General features: G+C 42.0%; 1 protein-coding gene across 4 annotated transcripts in view; it reads right to left on the bottom strand.

Moving 5' to 3' along the window:
• The window catches only part of GABRA2 (gamma-aminobutyric acid type A receptor subunit alpha2), an 84,976-nt gene that overhangs the window by 43,041 nt on the left and 26,639 nt on the right, over nt 1-15,296 (bottom strand). For all 4 annotated transcript variants that reach the window (XM_048848425.2, XM_048848424.2, XM_048848422.2 and 1 more), the window contains one exon: nt 11,643-11,710. In XM_048848425.2, coding sequence (XP_048704382.2) covers nt 11,643-11,710 — 68 coding nt within the window. The remainder of the gene's footprint in view (nt 1-11,642; nt 11,711-15,296) is intronic.

Raw genomic sequence — 15,296 nt, 5'->3', positions numbered from 1 at the left:
GGAACAGTTTTAGGCAAGACCCATAAGAAAAAGCAATTATTCAAAGCAGACTCATCTGAGCCTTGGGAACACATCTGCCTCCTTGTTATAATGTGATATTTGCCGGAGTGATGAGCACTCAGAGAAAGTAGTGTAAGTCCTGTAACTTATTTTACTGATGAATAATTCATCACAGCTCTCTTTGAATAAATGCTAAACATTTGGGCCCAGCTTCCAAACTCAAGCTGAGGTAAGTTCTGCAGGGGTAGAAATAAGCCAACTTTTATTTGGCTTCATCATTTAATTCTCTGTGGGAAGACTTTACTCACAGTGCAGAGGACCAGTTCAAGGCTCTATGCACTGCCAATGTCACACACAGGGATGTGCATAGGACAGCAGGCAGATGGTTACCTGGACACTCACCATGTTGTGTGGAGAGCCCACCCCACCCCATGTTGGCACTTCACAAATCAGTATGCTATGTTGCAATGGGAATATTTGTACTAATCCAATGGTCACCAACAATTTCTGCAACTTGAGTAGCAGGAGTGGAATAGCAGCCAAAACTGAGGCCACAGCACTGAAGAGCAGACAAGGCTTGGGGATGGATTTCTCCACTTCCAACTCTTCTGCCCTCTACCACCTGAAGACCAAACACTTTATGTTGCATACCATTAGCTATTAGCCTGACAGTAAGTCCTGATTCCATACAAGTGAAAAAAAAAAAAGTCAATTTCTCTTTCCCCAAAGCCTGACAAGCTTCTAATCTTCACAAGCCAAAGACTGTAGAGGACAAGTAGCTGGAAGTCAGATGTTTTCATTCAACCTCCAGGAGATTTGAGGCAATTCTACCAATTGTTTAGTGGAGTTACTGTAAATATTGAAGTACTGTTTCCCAGTACTTTTTCTCATAACACAGGACACTGGACTAAATGTTCCCTGAGCCTGGAAAAATACGGGGGAGAAGACGGTGGGAAAATTTGTGAAACTAAAATTGTAGTTACCAAAAAAGACCTCTCTCATGGCAAAATGTTTGGCCAGAAACTGCATAGCTTCACCAGATCCACAGAGATCTCAAATCTTATCCCATGGGTCCAGGAATGCAGGAGAGCTCCATGTAACTCACAGCCTCAGTAATATAGTACACTGGCTTTGATCCCTATGCCTGCTCTCTACAACCCAGTTCTGAGGAAGCTAGAGCTGGCCAAGATTATCTCTTACATGTATTTCCACAGGCGCACGTAGCGTAGCGTGGCTATCCTGACCTTTGTTTCTCTGTCCAAAGATTATCCCCACATCCATGGATTCCCATCCCTGAGGCATCCATGCTGAGGGACTTACATGGGCTCCTGTGAGTCACAGAAAGGTGGGGGAAATGTGGTCTGTAACCATCTCCCCCTCCACTACTTTTGCCTCCCTTTAGGCCAACTTCCACCTCTTTGCTCCCCACCATGACTTGGAAGACAGGGGGATGGGCATTGCTTTTTGCCTAAAACCAGGCTAACAACTTTTTGCTGTACACACATTTTTTAGGCATTAATAACAAACATACCCTCATAGATTCTAGAGGAAAAAAGAATGCTTACTAGTGAAGTAAAAACTAACATACATCTGTAGGCAACAAACTCACTTCAGTTTCATAAAGGGTGAGATTCATCCCTGTTTGAAGGGCCAGCACAAGGACCCTATTTTGAGGCCCAAATGAAACTTGAGTGGTGCAAAGGCTTTGTGCTAGACCACAGCAGCATACAGCTGGATGGAAAAAATAAGGTTTTTTCCTTTGTGGAAAATGTTCTTCTGTAGCAAATGTTGATTTTTGAATAAAATATAAAATAAACCTACATATTTTGGCCACAAACTTTTTGGGTTTGGGGCATTTTTGAAAAAAATATCTAAATTTAACATAGAAAACAGACACCATTTAAAAAAAATCATTTTGTCAAAAAAATGGGAAATTTTCAACCAGCCCTACTATGCAGGGGTAAATCCCATTCAAAATGATCAGTTCACTTTCAGGGAATTTGTATTCAACTTTTTATTTGAGAAGTAATTTCCGCTATGTTAGAAGTATGAAAAGGGGGTAATATTACTCTATTGAGTTATAGCAAAACCTTCCTATATTTGAAAAGATTCTTTCCGTTACGAGCCTTAATTTTTCCATCCAGCTGTATGGTCTTGTACAAAGTCTGCACCAATGAAGTCCCATTTGGGCCTCAAAACAGGGTCCTTGTGCAGGCTCTTGATGCAAAGTTAAGCGTAAAATATAAAATACAAAAATGTCAGGAAGTCTATCTGTTATAATATTCAGATCAAGCTTAACACAGTTTTTGCATATGCATATCCAGACTCTGTTACCTTACACACCTAATATCTCACTCTGTGAGTACTGCCACTGAAGACTAGAAATAGAGAGGACCTTGGCTGCGGTTTTCTCTCAGTGGTACAAGTTTTATAATCTGGCTGTGTATTTTGTGCTCCATATGACAACTATTGCTCAGAAGGTAAAAAATAATATTTACCATTTAAAATTTACAGGCCCTTCTCTTGAGGAGATCAACACTTTTTGCTTCTTGAGAAGCTTTAGATGGGTGAATGACAGGGAGGCTTTGTCAGACAATAACTCAATTCTGAGGAAAAACTGTAAAAACACTGAGAATTGAGGAGGAAATATACCATGAAAAAATAAAGATCTCCTTAATTACAGTATTACTTTTGAAAAGGGCATACAGAAAGAGCCAATTTTAACTGGCTGAATTCACAAACCCACTTCAGATTTTGTCGTCTTCTCAGCCATATTCCATCCAAAGTTCAATTACCTTCTACCTCAGAATTTTCAAATGTTAAAGTTTTTGCAAGCTTAATTACAGATGCTGTAATTAACTGCTTTAATTACCATTTAGTCCTATAACTTTCCTTGGACAATTATGGTAATTAACAATTTAGAGATACTGCTTTGTTTTTCAGTTGCTCTGTTTTTGTTTTTAAGTATTCAGCTTTTTCCTCTCAGGCTAGTGTCACAATAAATTTACATCACTGACCTGGGTGGAAGCCTTTAGGGCTTTACATCACAATACTGAACGTATAATGTTTCATAGAAATAACAATGCAACAACTGAAGCTCTAAAGGTGCAATCTGCTTTATTCTGCACTTTTGCTTCTCTGGATTAGTCCCCATTACTTGGCATAATGAAGTTGAAAAACAGCTCCAGCATATTCCCATTTTTTCCCTTTGACACTAAACTCTGTGGCCAATATACTTCCATATCTTTATTAAGCAGCTAGTACAGGTGGATCTGGATTTCAGATTATACAGAAAATTTATAGCAATTCTCCCACAACAGGTCTAACCCCAATGCATCAGTGGGAGAAATGCTAAAAATTCTCATTGTAGACAGGACATGAGGTTAGGCTGTGTCATAAATATAAAGGGAAGGGTAAACCCCTTTGAAATCCCTCCTGGCCAGGGGAAAGCTCCTCTCACCTGTAAAGGGATAAGAAGTAAAGGTAACCTCGCTGGCACCTGACCAAAATGACCAATGAGGAGACAAGATACTTTCAAAAGCTGGGAGGAGGGAGAGAAACAAAGGGTCTCTGTCTGTCTATATGCTGTTTCTGCCGGGGATAGACCAGGAATGGAATCTTAGAACTTTTAGTAAGTAATCTAGCTAGGTATGTGTTAGATTATGATTTCTTTAAATGGCTGAGAAAAGAATTGTGCTGAATAGAATAACTATTTCTGTCTGTATATCTTTTTTGTAATTTAAGGTTTTGCCTAGAGGGGTTCTCTATGTTTTGAATCTAATTACCCTGTAAGGTATCTACCATCCTGATTTTACAGAGGTGATTTCTTTACTTCTATTTACTTCTATTTCTACTAAAAGTCTTCTTGTAAGAAAACTGAATGCTTTTTCATTGTTCTCAGATCTAAGGGTTTGGGTCTGTGGTCACCTATGCAAATTGGTGAGGCTTTTTATCCAACATTTCCCAGGAAAGGGGGGGTGCAAGTGTTGGGAGGATTGTTCATTGTTCTTAAGATCCAAGGGTCTGGGTCTATAGTCACCTAGGCAAATTGGTGAGGCTTTTTACCAAACCTTGTCCAGGAAGTGGGGTGCAAGGTTTTGGGAAGTATTTTGGGGGGAAAGACGTTTCCAAACAGCTCTTCCCCAGTAACCAGTATTTGTTTGGTGGTGGTAGCGGCCAATCCAAGGACAAAGGGTGGAATATTTTGTACCTTGGGGAAGTTTTGACCTAAGCTGGTAAAGATAAGCTTAGGAGATTTTTCATGCAAGTCCCCACATCTGTACCCTAGCGTTCAGAGTGGGGGAGGAACCTTGACAGGCTGCTAAAATAGTAACTTTAAATAACACTGTTTACCTTCAAGCAAAGCTTGATGAAAAGGTATAGTATTATTTGTAAGAAAGCAATTCTAAGCTCTTGAATTCAGATACACGTGCCGGAGTTTCAGTGTGGCAGAGGAGAGCACAAGAAAAGGAATTCATAATTTGAAAGTAACAAAGTGTAGTTTAAAGAAAACTTGCACTAATACACTAAATGATGTCAGGTGACATGCAGCTGTTAAGGTATTTTTTTTTTAAAAAAAATCAGAACTAAAAGGTGTTTTGCCAACAAATGTATAGTTTCTTCTAAAATCACGTATCCACATTCAAAATGGTAACCGATTTTGGTTTTTAATGTTATCCAATTTATTTTTTGCTGGACTCAAATGTATTCAAAAGCAGAGTACTCTGACTAAAAATGAAAAAAGCTGAACTGTGTTACAAAGCAGTAGCATTTACGGTACTTTATTTCACCAAAAAATATTCAAAAAGTAATAGGCCCAATTCACCACAGAATTATTCCAGTCATATTCAAGTGTAACTATCAGAATTGATGGAGTTATGCCAACATAGAAGTGGAGTAAGGCAATAGTGAATTTTGCAGTGTGTCTTTTGTCCATAAGCACTCTGTGTGACAGTGAAAAAAAGACTAAACCTTACATATCTTCAACACTACAGCCACCTGAAAATTTAAGCTTCTTTACTTTTAACTTTGAAGCTTCTTTACTAGTAAAGAATACTACCAGGTGAAATTTAAACCAAGATCATTTAGATACAGAAGTAGCTGTTGCTACAGAGCTGAAGAATAATTTCCATTAGCTCTCAGTATAGAAATACAAACAACTTTTTCTAAGTTAGAAGAGAGTCATCCCATTTCACTTTCCCATAATCCTGAAGTGCATGAGCCTCATCTCACAAAGTTTATCCATCTCACAATTAAACCAGGCATTTATTTTGGTTTGGTTGGCTATTAAATATATAAAGCAATGATCATGTGAAAAAAATGAAAACGAAAATTGGGCTAGATGGAGAAAGGACACAAGACTCAGGCATTAAAGCTTACCCAGATAGTCTATCAATAATGTAATGAAGATGGTGATATAGCCCATAACTGGTTGAATAATCCTGATATTCTTTGTGGGTTTTTCCCCAAGGCTTCTATCATAACATATAAGTGCAACAGCTAACAAGCTAATGAAGGGACAACTGGGCAAGAGTGACTATGAGTTCAATTTCCAAGTTCTGTAGTGGGTATATATATGACCTACATTGATGATTTCAGGGTTCTCTCAGCCCCTGTGTGCTTGTCAAATTCCTAAGAAAAACATTTCAAATAATTAAGAAAAAAAAGTGTCAACTCACAAGAATCACTGAAACCTGACACCTATAAAGACGCCACAGAAAATAAAATGGAAATGATTAAAGCTGTTTTACAATGGATGATTTTTTTGGGGGGGTGCAAAAAAAGAAAAACAAAATCACAAGCGAGTCATGGCAAGTTCTGATTAAATTGCAGATGGTTAGCCTAGCTGTGGATTTTTGTTTTGAAGAATGTTGTTTTGTAACTTCTGTCTTTTGTAGTTGGAAGGGAGAAACAAGTATCTGCACCTCCGCAAGGAGGCAGAGCAACAGGAAGAAGTCACACAGACTCCCCAACGTAAATAAAAGCAGAAATGGAGGCTATGACCTACCATGACAAAAAACATGAGCTCCCATGATGTGGAATTTGTGACCCACCATGACAAAACATCAGCACTAATGACATTTCCTTCTATTGACACACCGTAAATAGTTTTGAACGTCAGAGAAAAAACAGTTATCACAAATGCACACATTCATGCAGTAGTTCTTTTGAAATTCAGTTTGTCCAACAATTCTGAAGCCAACAACTGGGACATTAGGTAACTCAGTTTATGTACAGGAGATAAGATTTTTTTTCAAACTGGTCAAATTAATTAAATCTTGACGAGGACTAAAGCAATGCCCTATTAAAGGATTTAGCACAACTTAGTAGTACAAAAAGTCTTCACTTTTTTTTAATTCTTCCAATGTTAAACAGCTGAACCACATTTTGTCACATTTACTCACAATATTTCCTTGACAGCCTGATACCAAGTTTTGAAAGCTTCACAGTGTAATGTTTATTGAAAATTGGAATTTCAATGGAAACCTATATTATGGCATTGGCTTCAGGTGGCAGATTAGATACAAAATAAATTAGCGCTAATGGAAATTGAGCAATAACTGATTCCTATTAATTTGATAGCAAACAGTAATAATGATCATGAACTGTTTTGTTAGCAATGTGAATAACCAATGCTATTCCACCACAATTCCATTTGCCCCATCCTATCTTTCCAGTGTGGATCTCCCCCTCTGTATGTGCTCGTGGTGCCCATGCTCCAGGAATATTCAGACCCGGGGGCCCTGCTCCACCAATATTTGGAGCTTGGTCTCTCCCCCGGCCCTACCTGGAGCAGACCCCGGCCCTCATCTGCCTCCCGACCCCCGACCTGCCCCCTGGCCCGGAGCGTCCCTGCCAGCATGAAAGCGGCGGGCGCCTCTCCCTCGCCTGCCTGCCTGCACGTGCTGCCAGCTGCTGCCGCCTGTGGCAAGAAGAGACGCTGGCAGCAGGCTGAGCACTCAGGAGGGGGAGGAGGCGGCACACACGTGCTTGGCAGCCCTCCCATCCCCTCCCCCGGCACCCACCAGGAGGAGATGCCGAGGGGACTTCCGGCGGGAGACCTGATCATCTACAGTGGACCTCACTCACCTGAGCAGCTTCTGGGGCTTTGGTGAGTGTTTGACCTATAATCTGACCCCCCCACTTCCCCTGCAGCCACCACTCCTGCCCCACGCTGAGCAAAGCGCAGCCCCATCCCCCACCCCAAGTGAGGCTATGGTGAGGGGCAGCAGCAAGGGAGGCCACACATGACGGCAGCCCCTCCCCCCCGGTACCCACCACAGGGGACACCATAGGGGAGGCGAGGGGCTTCCTGGACCTGAGAGGGGCCCTAGGACCATGTGCAGTGACAGTGGTGCAGAGTGACTGTGTTGGGGGGGGGAGGAAGAGGAGGGGTCCCCCACCCGGAGCTCGCTGCTGCCGGCAGGGAGCGGAGTGGTGGAGTTCTCTCTTACCCTAGCCCTGGGGCAGCCTGTCTGCACCCCAAGCTCCTTATCCCTGGCCCTGCCCCACCCCAGAGCCTGTGCCCCCAACACCCCAGCCCTGAGTCCCAGACCTGAGCCCCCTCCTGCACTGTGAACCCCTCATCCCCAGCCTCACCCCACAGCCCTCACCCCTGCACGCCTTCATCCACACCCCCTCCCATCCCTAAACTCCTCCCAGAACTGCACCCCCTACCTCTGAACCCCCTCCCGTCCCCAAACTCCCTCCCAGAGCCTGCACCCCAGACCCCGCCTGCACCCCAGTCCCCTTCCCCAGTCCCCTTCCCCAGCCCAGGGCCTGCACCCCATACCACCTCCTCCCCACCCAAAGTCCCTCCCAGAGCCTTGGGCAGGTGGGGGGCAGAGTATGGGGGGCAGAGTTTGGGCAGGGGCGGGTTCTGGGCACCACCAAAATTTCTATAACCCTGCCACCCCAGAAGGCCAGGGGAGATCAAACCCATCCTCCCGGTGAAACAATTTGGGAAAAACTCTGAAAGCAAACAGTCAGTTTTAGAGCAACTGAACCCGTCTTCCCACTCTGTAGTCAACCAAGGGCACCCACTTAAGGCTTCCGGCTCCTCAGCCATCACCTCTCTTGGCCGGAGACAAGCATCTCACTCCCTCCTAATTAGGAATCTTAAGACTGCCCAACTCCCTGCCTTCCATTGTGATATCCCCAACAAGCCAGACACCCTAAAAGGCGAGCACCTGCAATTTGCTTTCTCTTTGAGGGCTCTGACCAGTGTATTGTCTGCAGATGTAAGTCACCATACAGCTCCTTTGAAGCAAGCATATTTATTCTTAAGGTAAAAAGCATTACAGAGAAGCATATTAAAACAATAAAAGAACCTACATGCATGCTAAAAAGTTTACCAGAGGTCACCCCCAGCTCCAACCTAGGGCTCTGGTAGGTTTTAGTCCTTCAAAACTCACAACTGGGTTTTCCCCATGATTACACATTCATCCATCTTAGCTCTAGGACCAGAATGAAGTCTGAGCAGATCAGTCATTTATACAGCTTGGGTCTTTGATCTTGACCTTCTGTAACAGGTAATCAGCAAACAACGACCCTCTCCTCAGGGCACAGATTCAAAAGGCTGGGTTTTTGTATAACGGGAGATGTGGACTTTGCATTAGGTACTCTCTAGGAATTCTCCATGGAATCCACTTAACTCTTACCGTCCCCACAAGTCCATGTTTATCTGGCACAATTCAATACAGTCTTTTGAACCCCTTTAAACTTCCCAGATTTCACATGTCATCTCTCTCCCCAAGGGAAGTTACATACAATCTTTGCCCAACTTAATACATAAACTTAATAAAATAAGGTCTTCCAAAGATATTGAAGGAAATTGCCATATCAGTCACGGGAATATCAAAGAGTTTTCCTCCCTTTAGAGCCTCCTCATACAGATATTCTGTGGACCTATGTATAGTGGTTTAAATTTACACAGAGTCCAGCTGAACGTAATATTTGCTTAAAAGATAATTTATGGCATATACACAAATATCATTTTCATGTTTGACAGATCTGTGATTACTTGGAAATCAATAATTATTTTAAACTCAGTTTTTGAAGCTGACTCCTGCTTGGCATTAAACGTAATTTTGTAAGAGTCAATTGCACGTTATTTAAGCCTGAAACTTTGGTGTTAGTGAAAACTTAAACCACTTCTATTTATCTATCTACATAACTGCAAACAGATCTACAGCCAATGGTAACAACTGTCATTTTGATTCACTGTAGTTCATTTCCACAAGTATTCCCCTGAAAATTGCATTAATAGGACTGATATCATATGATCTGATTCTCCATTGCTGCACACCTTGTGTGGTCATTTACTGCAAAGTCAAACTTCTCCACGTATACCAGTGACAATATTTTGGAGAGGAATGATGATCAAATGGTTAGCAGCCAGGACTTGGGAGACCTGGGTTTAAGTCCCTACTTAGCCACAGACTTCCTACGTGACCTTGGGGAAGTCACTAAGACCCAAACCCACAAAGGGACTTGGATATTGCCCTTTTAGGCACCTAGAAAATCACTTGAACAACAAGGGGATCCACAAACCCTAAGCTAGTTGCCTAGCTCCCTATACAATGAATGGGGAGAAACAGTTGCTTTAAAACACAATCCACAAAAGCCAGCAGGCTAGGCAGCAAACTGCCTAAGATAGCCAATGGGAGATGCCCGGGAGAGGAGTGTGTTCTAACCCCAGTCCCTCTCAGAGTTCAGTGTCTATCTCCAGGCTGCAAGGAGGCAATATTTCAGCTTCCGAGCCACAACTGGGAACCCCTCTGCTGGAGTCAAGCAGTTTGATGCCTAAGGTGTTTCTTGTGATTAAGAGTTAGGCAGCTGTCTTGCTCCATACAAAATGGCAGGTGGTAGCAATGGCAGTAGCAGAGGAGGAACCGTTAGCCCTGTGATTAGGATACTCATCTGCGATGTGGGATCCTATCATCAGCCCATCTTTTCCTGCTTCATAGATCACTTTGGGGCTTAGGTGGATATAGGTCTCCAAGTGCCCAGAGTGAGGCAGCAATGAGAATGCCCTGAGGCAGAAACATAGGTGCCTAGGGAACTTTTTCAGACAGAACTTATGTGCCATGTTAGTTTAGGCACCTACAGGTTTAGGTGGCAGCTACACAGGAGTTTTGTGGATCACACCTGAAAGTGGGATTTAGGTGCCTAAGCCCTTTGTGGATCCAGGTCTAAGTCTCTCTGTGCCTCAATAACCCATCTGTAAAATGGGGGGATAACAGCACTTCCCTTTCCCACAGAGGTGTTGTGAAGATAAATACATTAAAGACTGTGAGGTGCTCAGATATTACGGTTAAGGGGGCCATATAAGTACCTAAGATAGATAAAATTTTACACCTTTTTTGCCCTGGTGTATATTGTGTGGAGAATCAAACCTATAGTGCTAGCTAACAAAATACAAATGATTTTAGAAGCTTCATTTCATATCCTTAGGGGGAAAAAAACATTTCCTGCTATTCACAAGAATCAAGGCCATCTATAATGCCGCCCAAGAAAACAAACATACTTTTTTTTCTAAAATCAGCTTTTTATTTGAAATATCTAATAAAATCCAGTATATAGTGTGTCAGTTGCAACTGGCAAATATTATTCAAAAACAGTGCTTCTTTCAAGAAAAAAAAATTGTTATTTCTTTGCAAAATTGCACCCATTTCATGAATCAAAAACCCCTCCAAAACCTCATGTTATGAATTTCTCAAATTCCTTGTATCTTTCACAGCCCTATTACCAACTAACCTGTTAATAGTTGTCAATTACAGAATGATCCATATCATAACATGATGATTCAGAGACAGGGAGAGGCCAGACTCCGGGGAAGGAGCTCAGAGCATCTGTTGTGGATGCCAACCTCTGGGGGTAGCAAATTCCCATCATTATGGGAGACAAATGGGGGAAGGAGATTGGTGGGGGGTTTTCGCAGCCATTTGGGGAAAACATTTTCCACTCTGGGTGACAGCACACCTGGGACTGGCCCTGTTGGCCAATATTGTTAGCTTCTTTCTTTTAATAGCCATTGGTCCTGATCCTGCTGGTCCAATGACTTTCAGGAGACTACCTAAAAATAATTTACACAAGTGTTTGCTGGACTGGAGCCATTGTTCAAAACTGCCTGTCAGAAACTCAAAAGTACAAGGGCCCCCTCCCCTCCAGTAATTCTTCTCAGATCATTTCATTGTGGGGGCGGAGTTTGAGGCCCACCCAGAACAAACCACACAGCCCACTTTCTGTCTCTTTGTCCCAAGCCATCCACCCAAAGTCCTTGAAAGCTCCTCAACTTGTCCAGTGATTAGGGATCTATGCTCTTCTTTATAAAGAGTGGATATAAACAAAGCCATTCAACAAAACATTTATAACAACTTGGGGACTGTTACTGATAGGCTTCCCTGACTTGACTTCACTGCAGGTGAAATCCACCCAAGCGCAGAGGACCAAAAGAAAACCTATGACCACCTAAGTCACACTACATCTTTTGACATGTATATCAAGTTTATAGTGCCATAATTCTATTGATTTCAATGACACTTCTGATTTGCTCCAGTGTAAATGGGAGCAGAATGTAAACATTCTTTAAGGTCAACAGTAGCTCTCCTCAGCCTTTCTTAGCTCACTCAGGAACTCACCATGTCTGTGTCTGAAACAGGTCCAAAGCTGGTTACGTAGATGTTAGTGAAGACTTCCGTTATACTGTCTGATAAGAGAAGAGAGAAACAAACACATTTTTAGCATATACATTTTCTGTATTCTGCACACAGAATGATGTGGAACATTCTGAACCAGATTCTGCTCTCAGTCATACTGTTGCAAATATGGAGTAACTCCACTGACTTCATTAGAATTCCTCTGCTGTTACTCTGGTGTTACTAGAAGAAAACTTGCGCCCCCGCCCCCCGAGTGCTTCACTTACAGCAAATACAAACATCTTTCCCATTTTCACAGCCCGTAAAAATAATTACATTGCCTGGTATTTAATAAGGTGCCACAATTCTAAACATAAAACACCTTTGTTGCAGAGCTACTATGCCCAGTATTGTAGATCACTGCTGTTAAAAGCTTTCTAATTCAAGGCTATTTTTTTCAGACTGAACAGCTTTTTTCAAAGCCAAAGAAACTGCTTACAATACAATTACTAATGATGCTAAAAATAATTGTGCAACCACATCCTATATTTCAATTGTTTTTAAGTGACAGATGTTTAAGCACAATAGTCCCTTCCCTGTGTTCACCATGCTGCTGAACTGTTGTTATAGCTGCAGAAAAAAATGTCCTCCTAATGATTATAGCTGGACAGCCATGATACCAGCATATTATCTGTTTTGCTGTAGGCAAAAATAATTGCTCAGTTTTCTATCTTCAGTTTTCAATGAGGCTCAAACTAAATAACATGAGCTAATTAGGATGGACCACACCAGCAGAAAATTTCCCACAGCAGTTTCCAACTACCAGGTAGGTATCAGGCACCTAGAATGTTGAATATTCTCACCTTGATTATCATGCACATTGTAGGGAGAGTGGTCACTTTGGATAAGCTATTACCAGCAAGATAGTGAGTTTGTGTGTGTGGTTTTTGGAGGGGGATGAGGGGGTGAGAGAACCTGGATTTGTGCAGGAAATGGCCCACCTTGATTATCATGCACATTGTGTAGAGAGCTGTCACTTTGGATGGGCTATTACCAGCAGGAGAGTGGGGGGGTGGAGGGTGAGAAAACCTGGATTTGTGCTGGAAATGGCCCAACTTGATGATCACTTTAGATAAGCTATTACCAGCAGGACAGTGGGGTGGGAAGAGGTATTGTTTCATGATCTCTGTGTGTACATAAAGTCTGCTGCAGTTTCCACGGTATGCATCCGATGAAGTGAGCTGTAGCTCATGAAAGCTCATGCTCAAATAAAGTGGTTAGTCTCTAAGGTGCCACAAGTACTCCTTTTCTTTTTGCGAATACAGACTAACACGGCTGTTACTCTGAAATCTGCCTTACAACAAATTTTTAGATGAAAAAGGAAGAAGAAAAAAAGGGATACTTAAACACAGCTAAGTGCAATTTGACAATGAAAGTACCATGCCTTTTCCTAAAAAGAGCATTGCACCTCGTAACTGCTCTTTGCTTTATCTTGACCTCCATATTTGATCAAAACACAGGAACAGACATTTAGTCCTTTCTATTCCTGGTTAAAAGCTGTTATAAAAAAAAAATCTTTTGATCAAGACGTTGTATGATAAGATTTAAATTTTTCATTCCATTGAACACAATAATGGAGGCTTTGCATTAGAAGCACAAAATGGAGACCTGCACAGATTAGTTTCTTATATAATCAATGTTTTCCTGACAAAGAGCAGTGCAGTTGAACATGCTAGTGTGCGTGTGCGCCACTGCCCTCTACTGAATAAAATCAAAAGTGCTTAATTGTTTATATAGGCTCTATAGGCGAACAGTCCCTTTTATTTTTATTAACAGCTAAGGGCCATTATATATTGCTGTGCTTTGGAAATGGTGTAGAGATGCACCCCCACCCAAGAGGGAACACCAGGAGGAACTGTGCTGGTACAATCCCTTCTGGAGCTTCTTGGAGCATAGAGGAAATGCATCCCTACGTTGCCGCTTATGATGAAACATGCACTCCCCTTCACAGCCAACCAGCTGTGCCCAGTGGGTCCTAAAAGAAGCTTTTGAAGGAGAGCACGGAGCTTGTAATTATGCCTTGCTGCTACACAGGGGGATGTGAAGTGCAAGAAAAGTGGGAAAAGGCTTTTTTCGCCTTCCTGCCTGTACACCTTAAAGGGGCCACTCAATCTAGTGGTGAGGGCCTGTGCTTTTGGAGTAGGGCAATCTAAATTCTGTCCCCACAGCTACCATGAAGTTCCAAGTGGCCATATTCAGTAGCAAAAGTTCCTAGGTAGCTATACATTTGTTATAGTGTAGTATTCAATATATTCTTTGCTCCTCACAATACTTTTATTTTGGGATTACTTATATTTTATCTGCCTTTTTAGAAAACAAAAAGAAAAACAAGGAAAAGAAAAAAAAGATCCTTCCTCAGTGTGTCCAAATGAAGATTATTATATATTTGTATTATGTATTAACACTCAGGCCCTCTGTTGTAGATCAGGCGTCCACTGTGCTAGGTACTGTACAAACACATAGCAAGGAGACCGTCCCTGCCCCAAAGAGCTTGCAATCTAAGTATAAGACAAGGGACAACATAAGATGTTGGGGTGCATTAATGTTCTCAGTATTTGGCTAGGAGTAAGCATAGGTGTCGCTGAAATAACATATGGAAACCACAAGTATGGTTCAAAAATACAGAGACTGAATATTGTCTGTCAGGAAATCTCAAATCAAGGATAGTCATCTCCAAATGGGCACCTGTTACAGGCTGAGAGGAAATTAAAAGTGACAAGACAGAATCTCTCTCTCTCCAGGGCATCGAACAGTGCTATAGAGATTAACTGTGAAAGTTGACTTGCACTATTCCAAAAACTCACAACCCTAATTATAATTCTATGCAAAAAAGGTGTTAATGCATTACTGACAATCAAGCTTTCAAAAGGCAGGAAGCCAGATCTAATCTCAGTTACCCTGGTGTAATTTGGAGTAACACCACTGCAGGCAAAGGAGTCACTCGGGAGTTACTCCAATATAACAGATTTGAAACTGATCCAAAAAAAGTAGAGCTATGATAGGGACCTCAACATAGTCCTGTTATATCTTACAATAGATCTTTATATTGTTATACATTATTTGTCAAATAATACAATATATAATACAAACTGGAATTTCATTACCAGTTTTACATACAGTAAACTATAATGCACACAATCCTTGAACTTGGCTTCAGTTTTACGTATCAATGCGAGCAAATCAGTCCCAAATTCTAAGACTATAAACACACTAGTAGGGTTAAACGCCTGGTCCCCCTTTGAAAAACAGAAAGTGAACGCGCAATATTGAGGGAGATCAAAGAGGCAACACTGAACAGCTGAAAAGCTGTTGTAACTATCTGGAGATTCCTCTAGCTGTCCCTAAGTTACCTCCTTTAGAGGCCCCAACCTCAGAGCAGGTCAAAGATGTGGCTGGGAGAAAAAGACAAACAGTACAGTGATTCTCAGCTGCTAGAACTTTGTCAGCCAGATGCAATGTAGAGCACCACTTAGGCTGATCTAAACTGTACCAGGGCCAAGTTTGAAAATGTTGACCTGTGTGTGTGTAACAGGACAAAGGTCACAGAGGGAGTCTGTGTCAGCATTGGGATTAGGCCCTTGCTTAGTCAGCTTGACC

The sequence above is a fragment of the Caretta caretta genome, chromosome 4, assembly GCF_965140235.1.
Source record: "Caretta caretta isolate rCarCar2 chromosome 4, rCarCar1.hap1, whole genome shotgun sequence".
NCBI lineage: Eukaryota > Metazoa > Chordata > Testudines > Cheloniidae > Caretta > Caretta caretta.
Note: the sequence above shows the minus strand (reverse complement) of the source record. Positions and strands in the feature narration are given on the sequence as shown.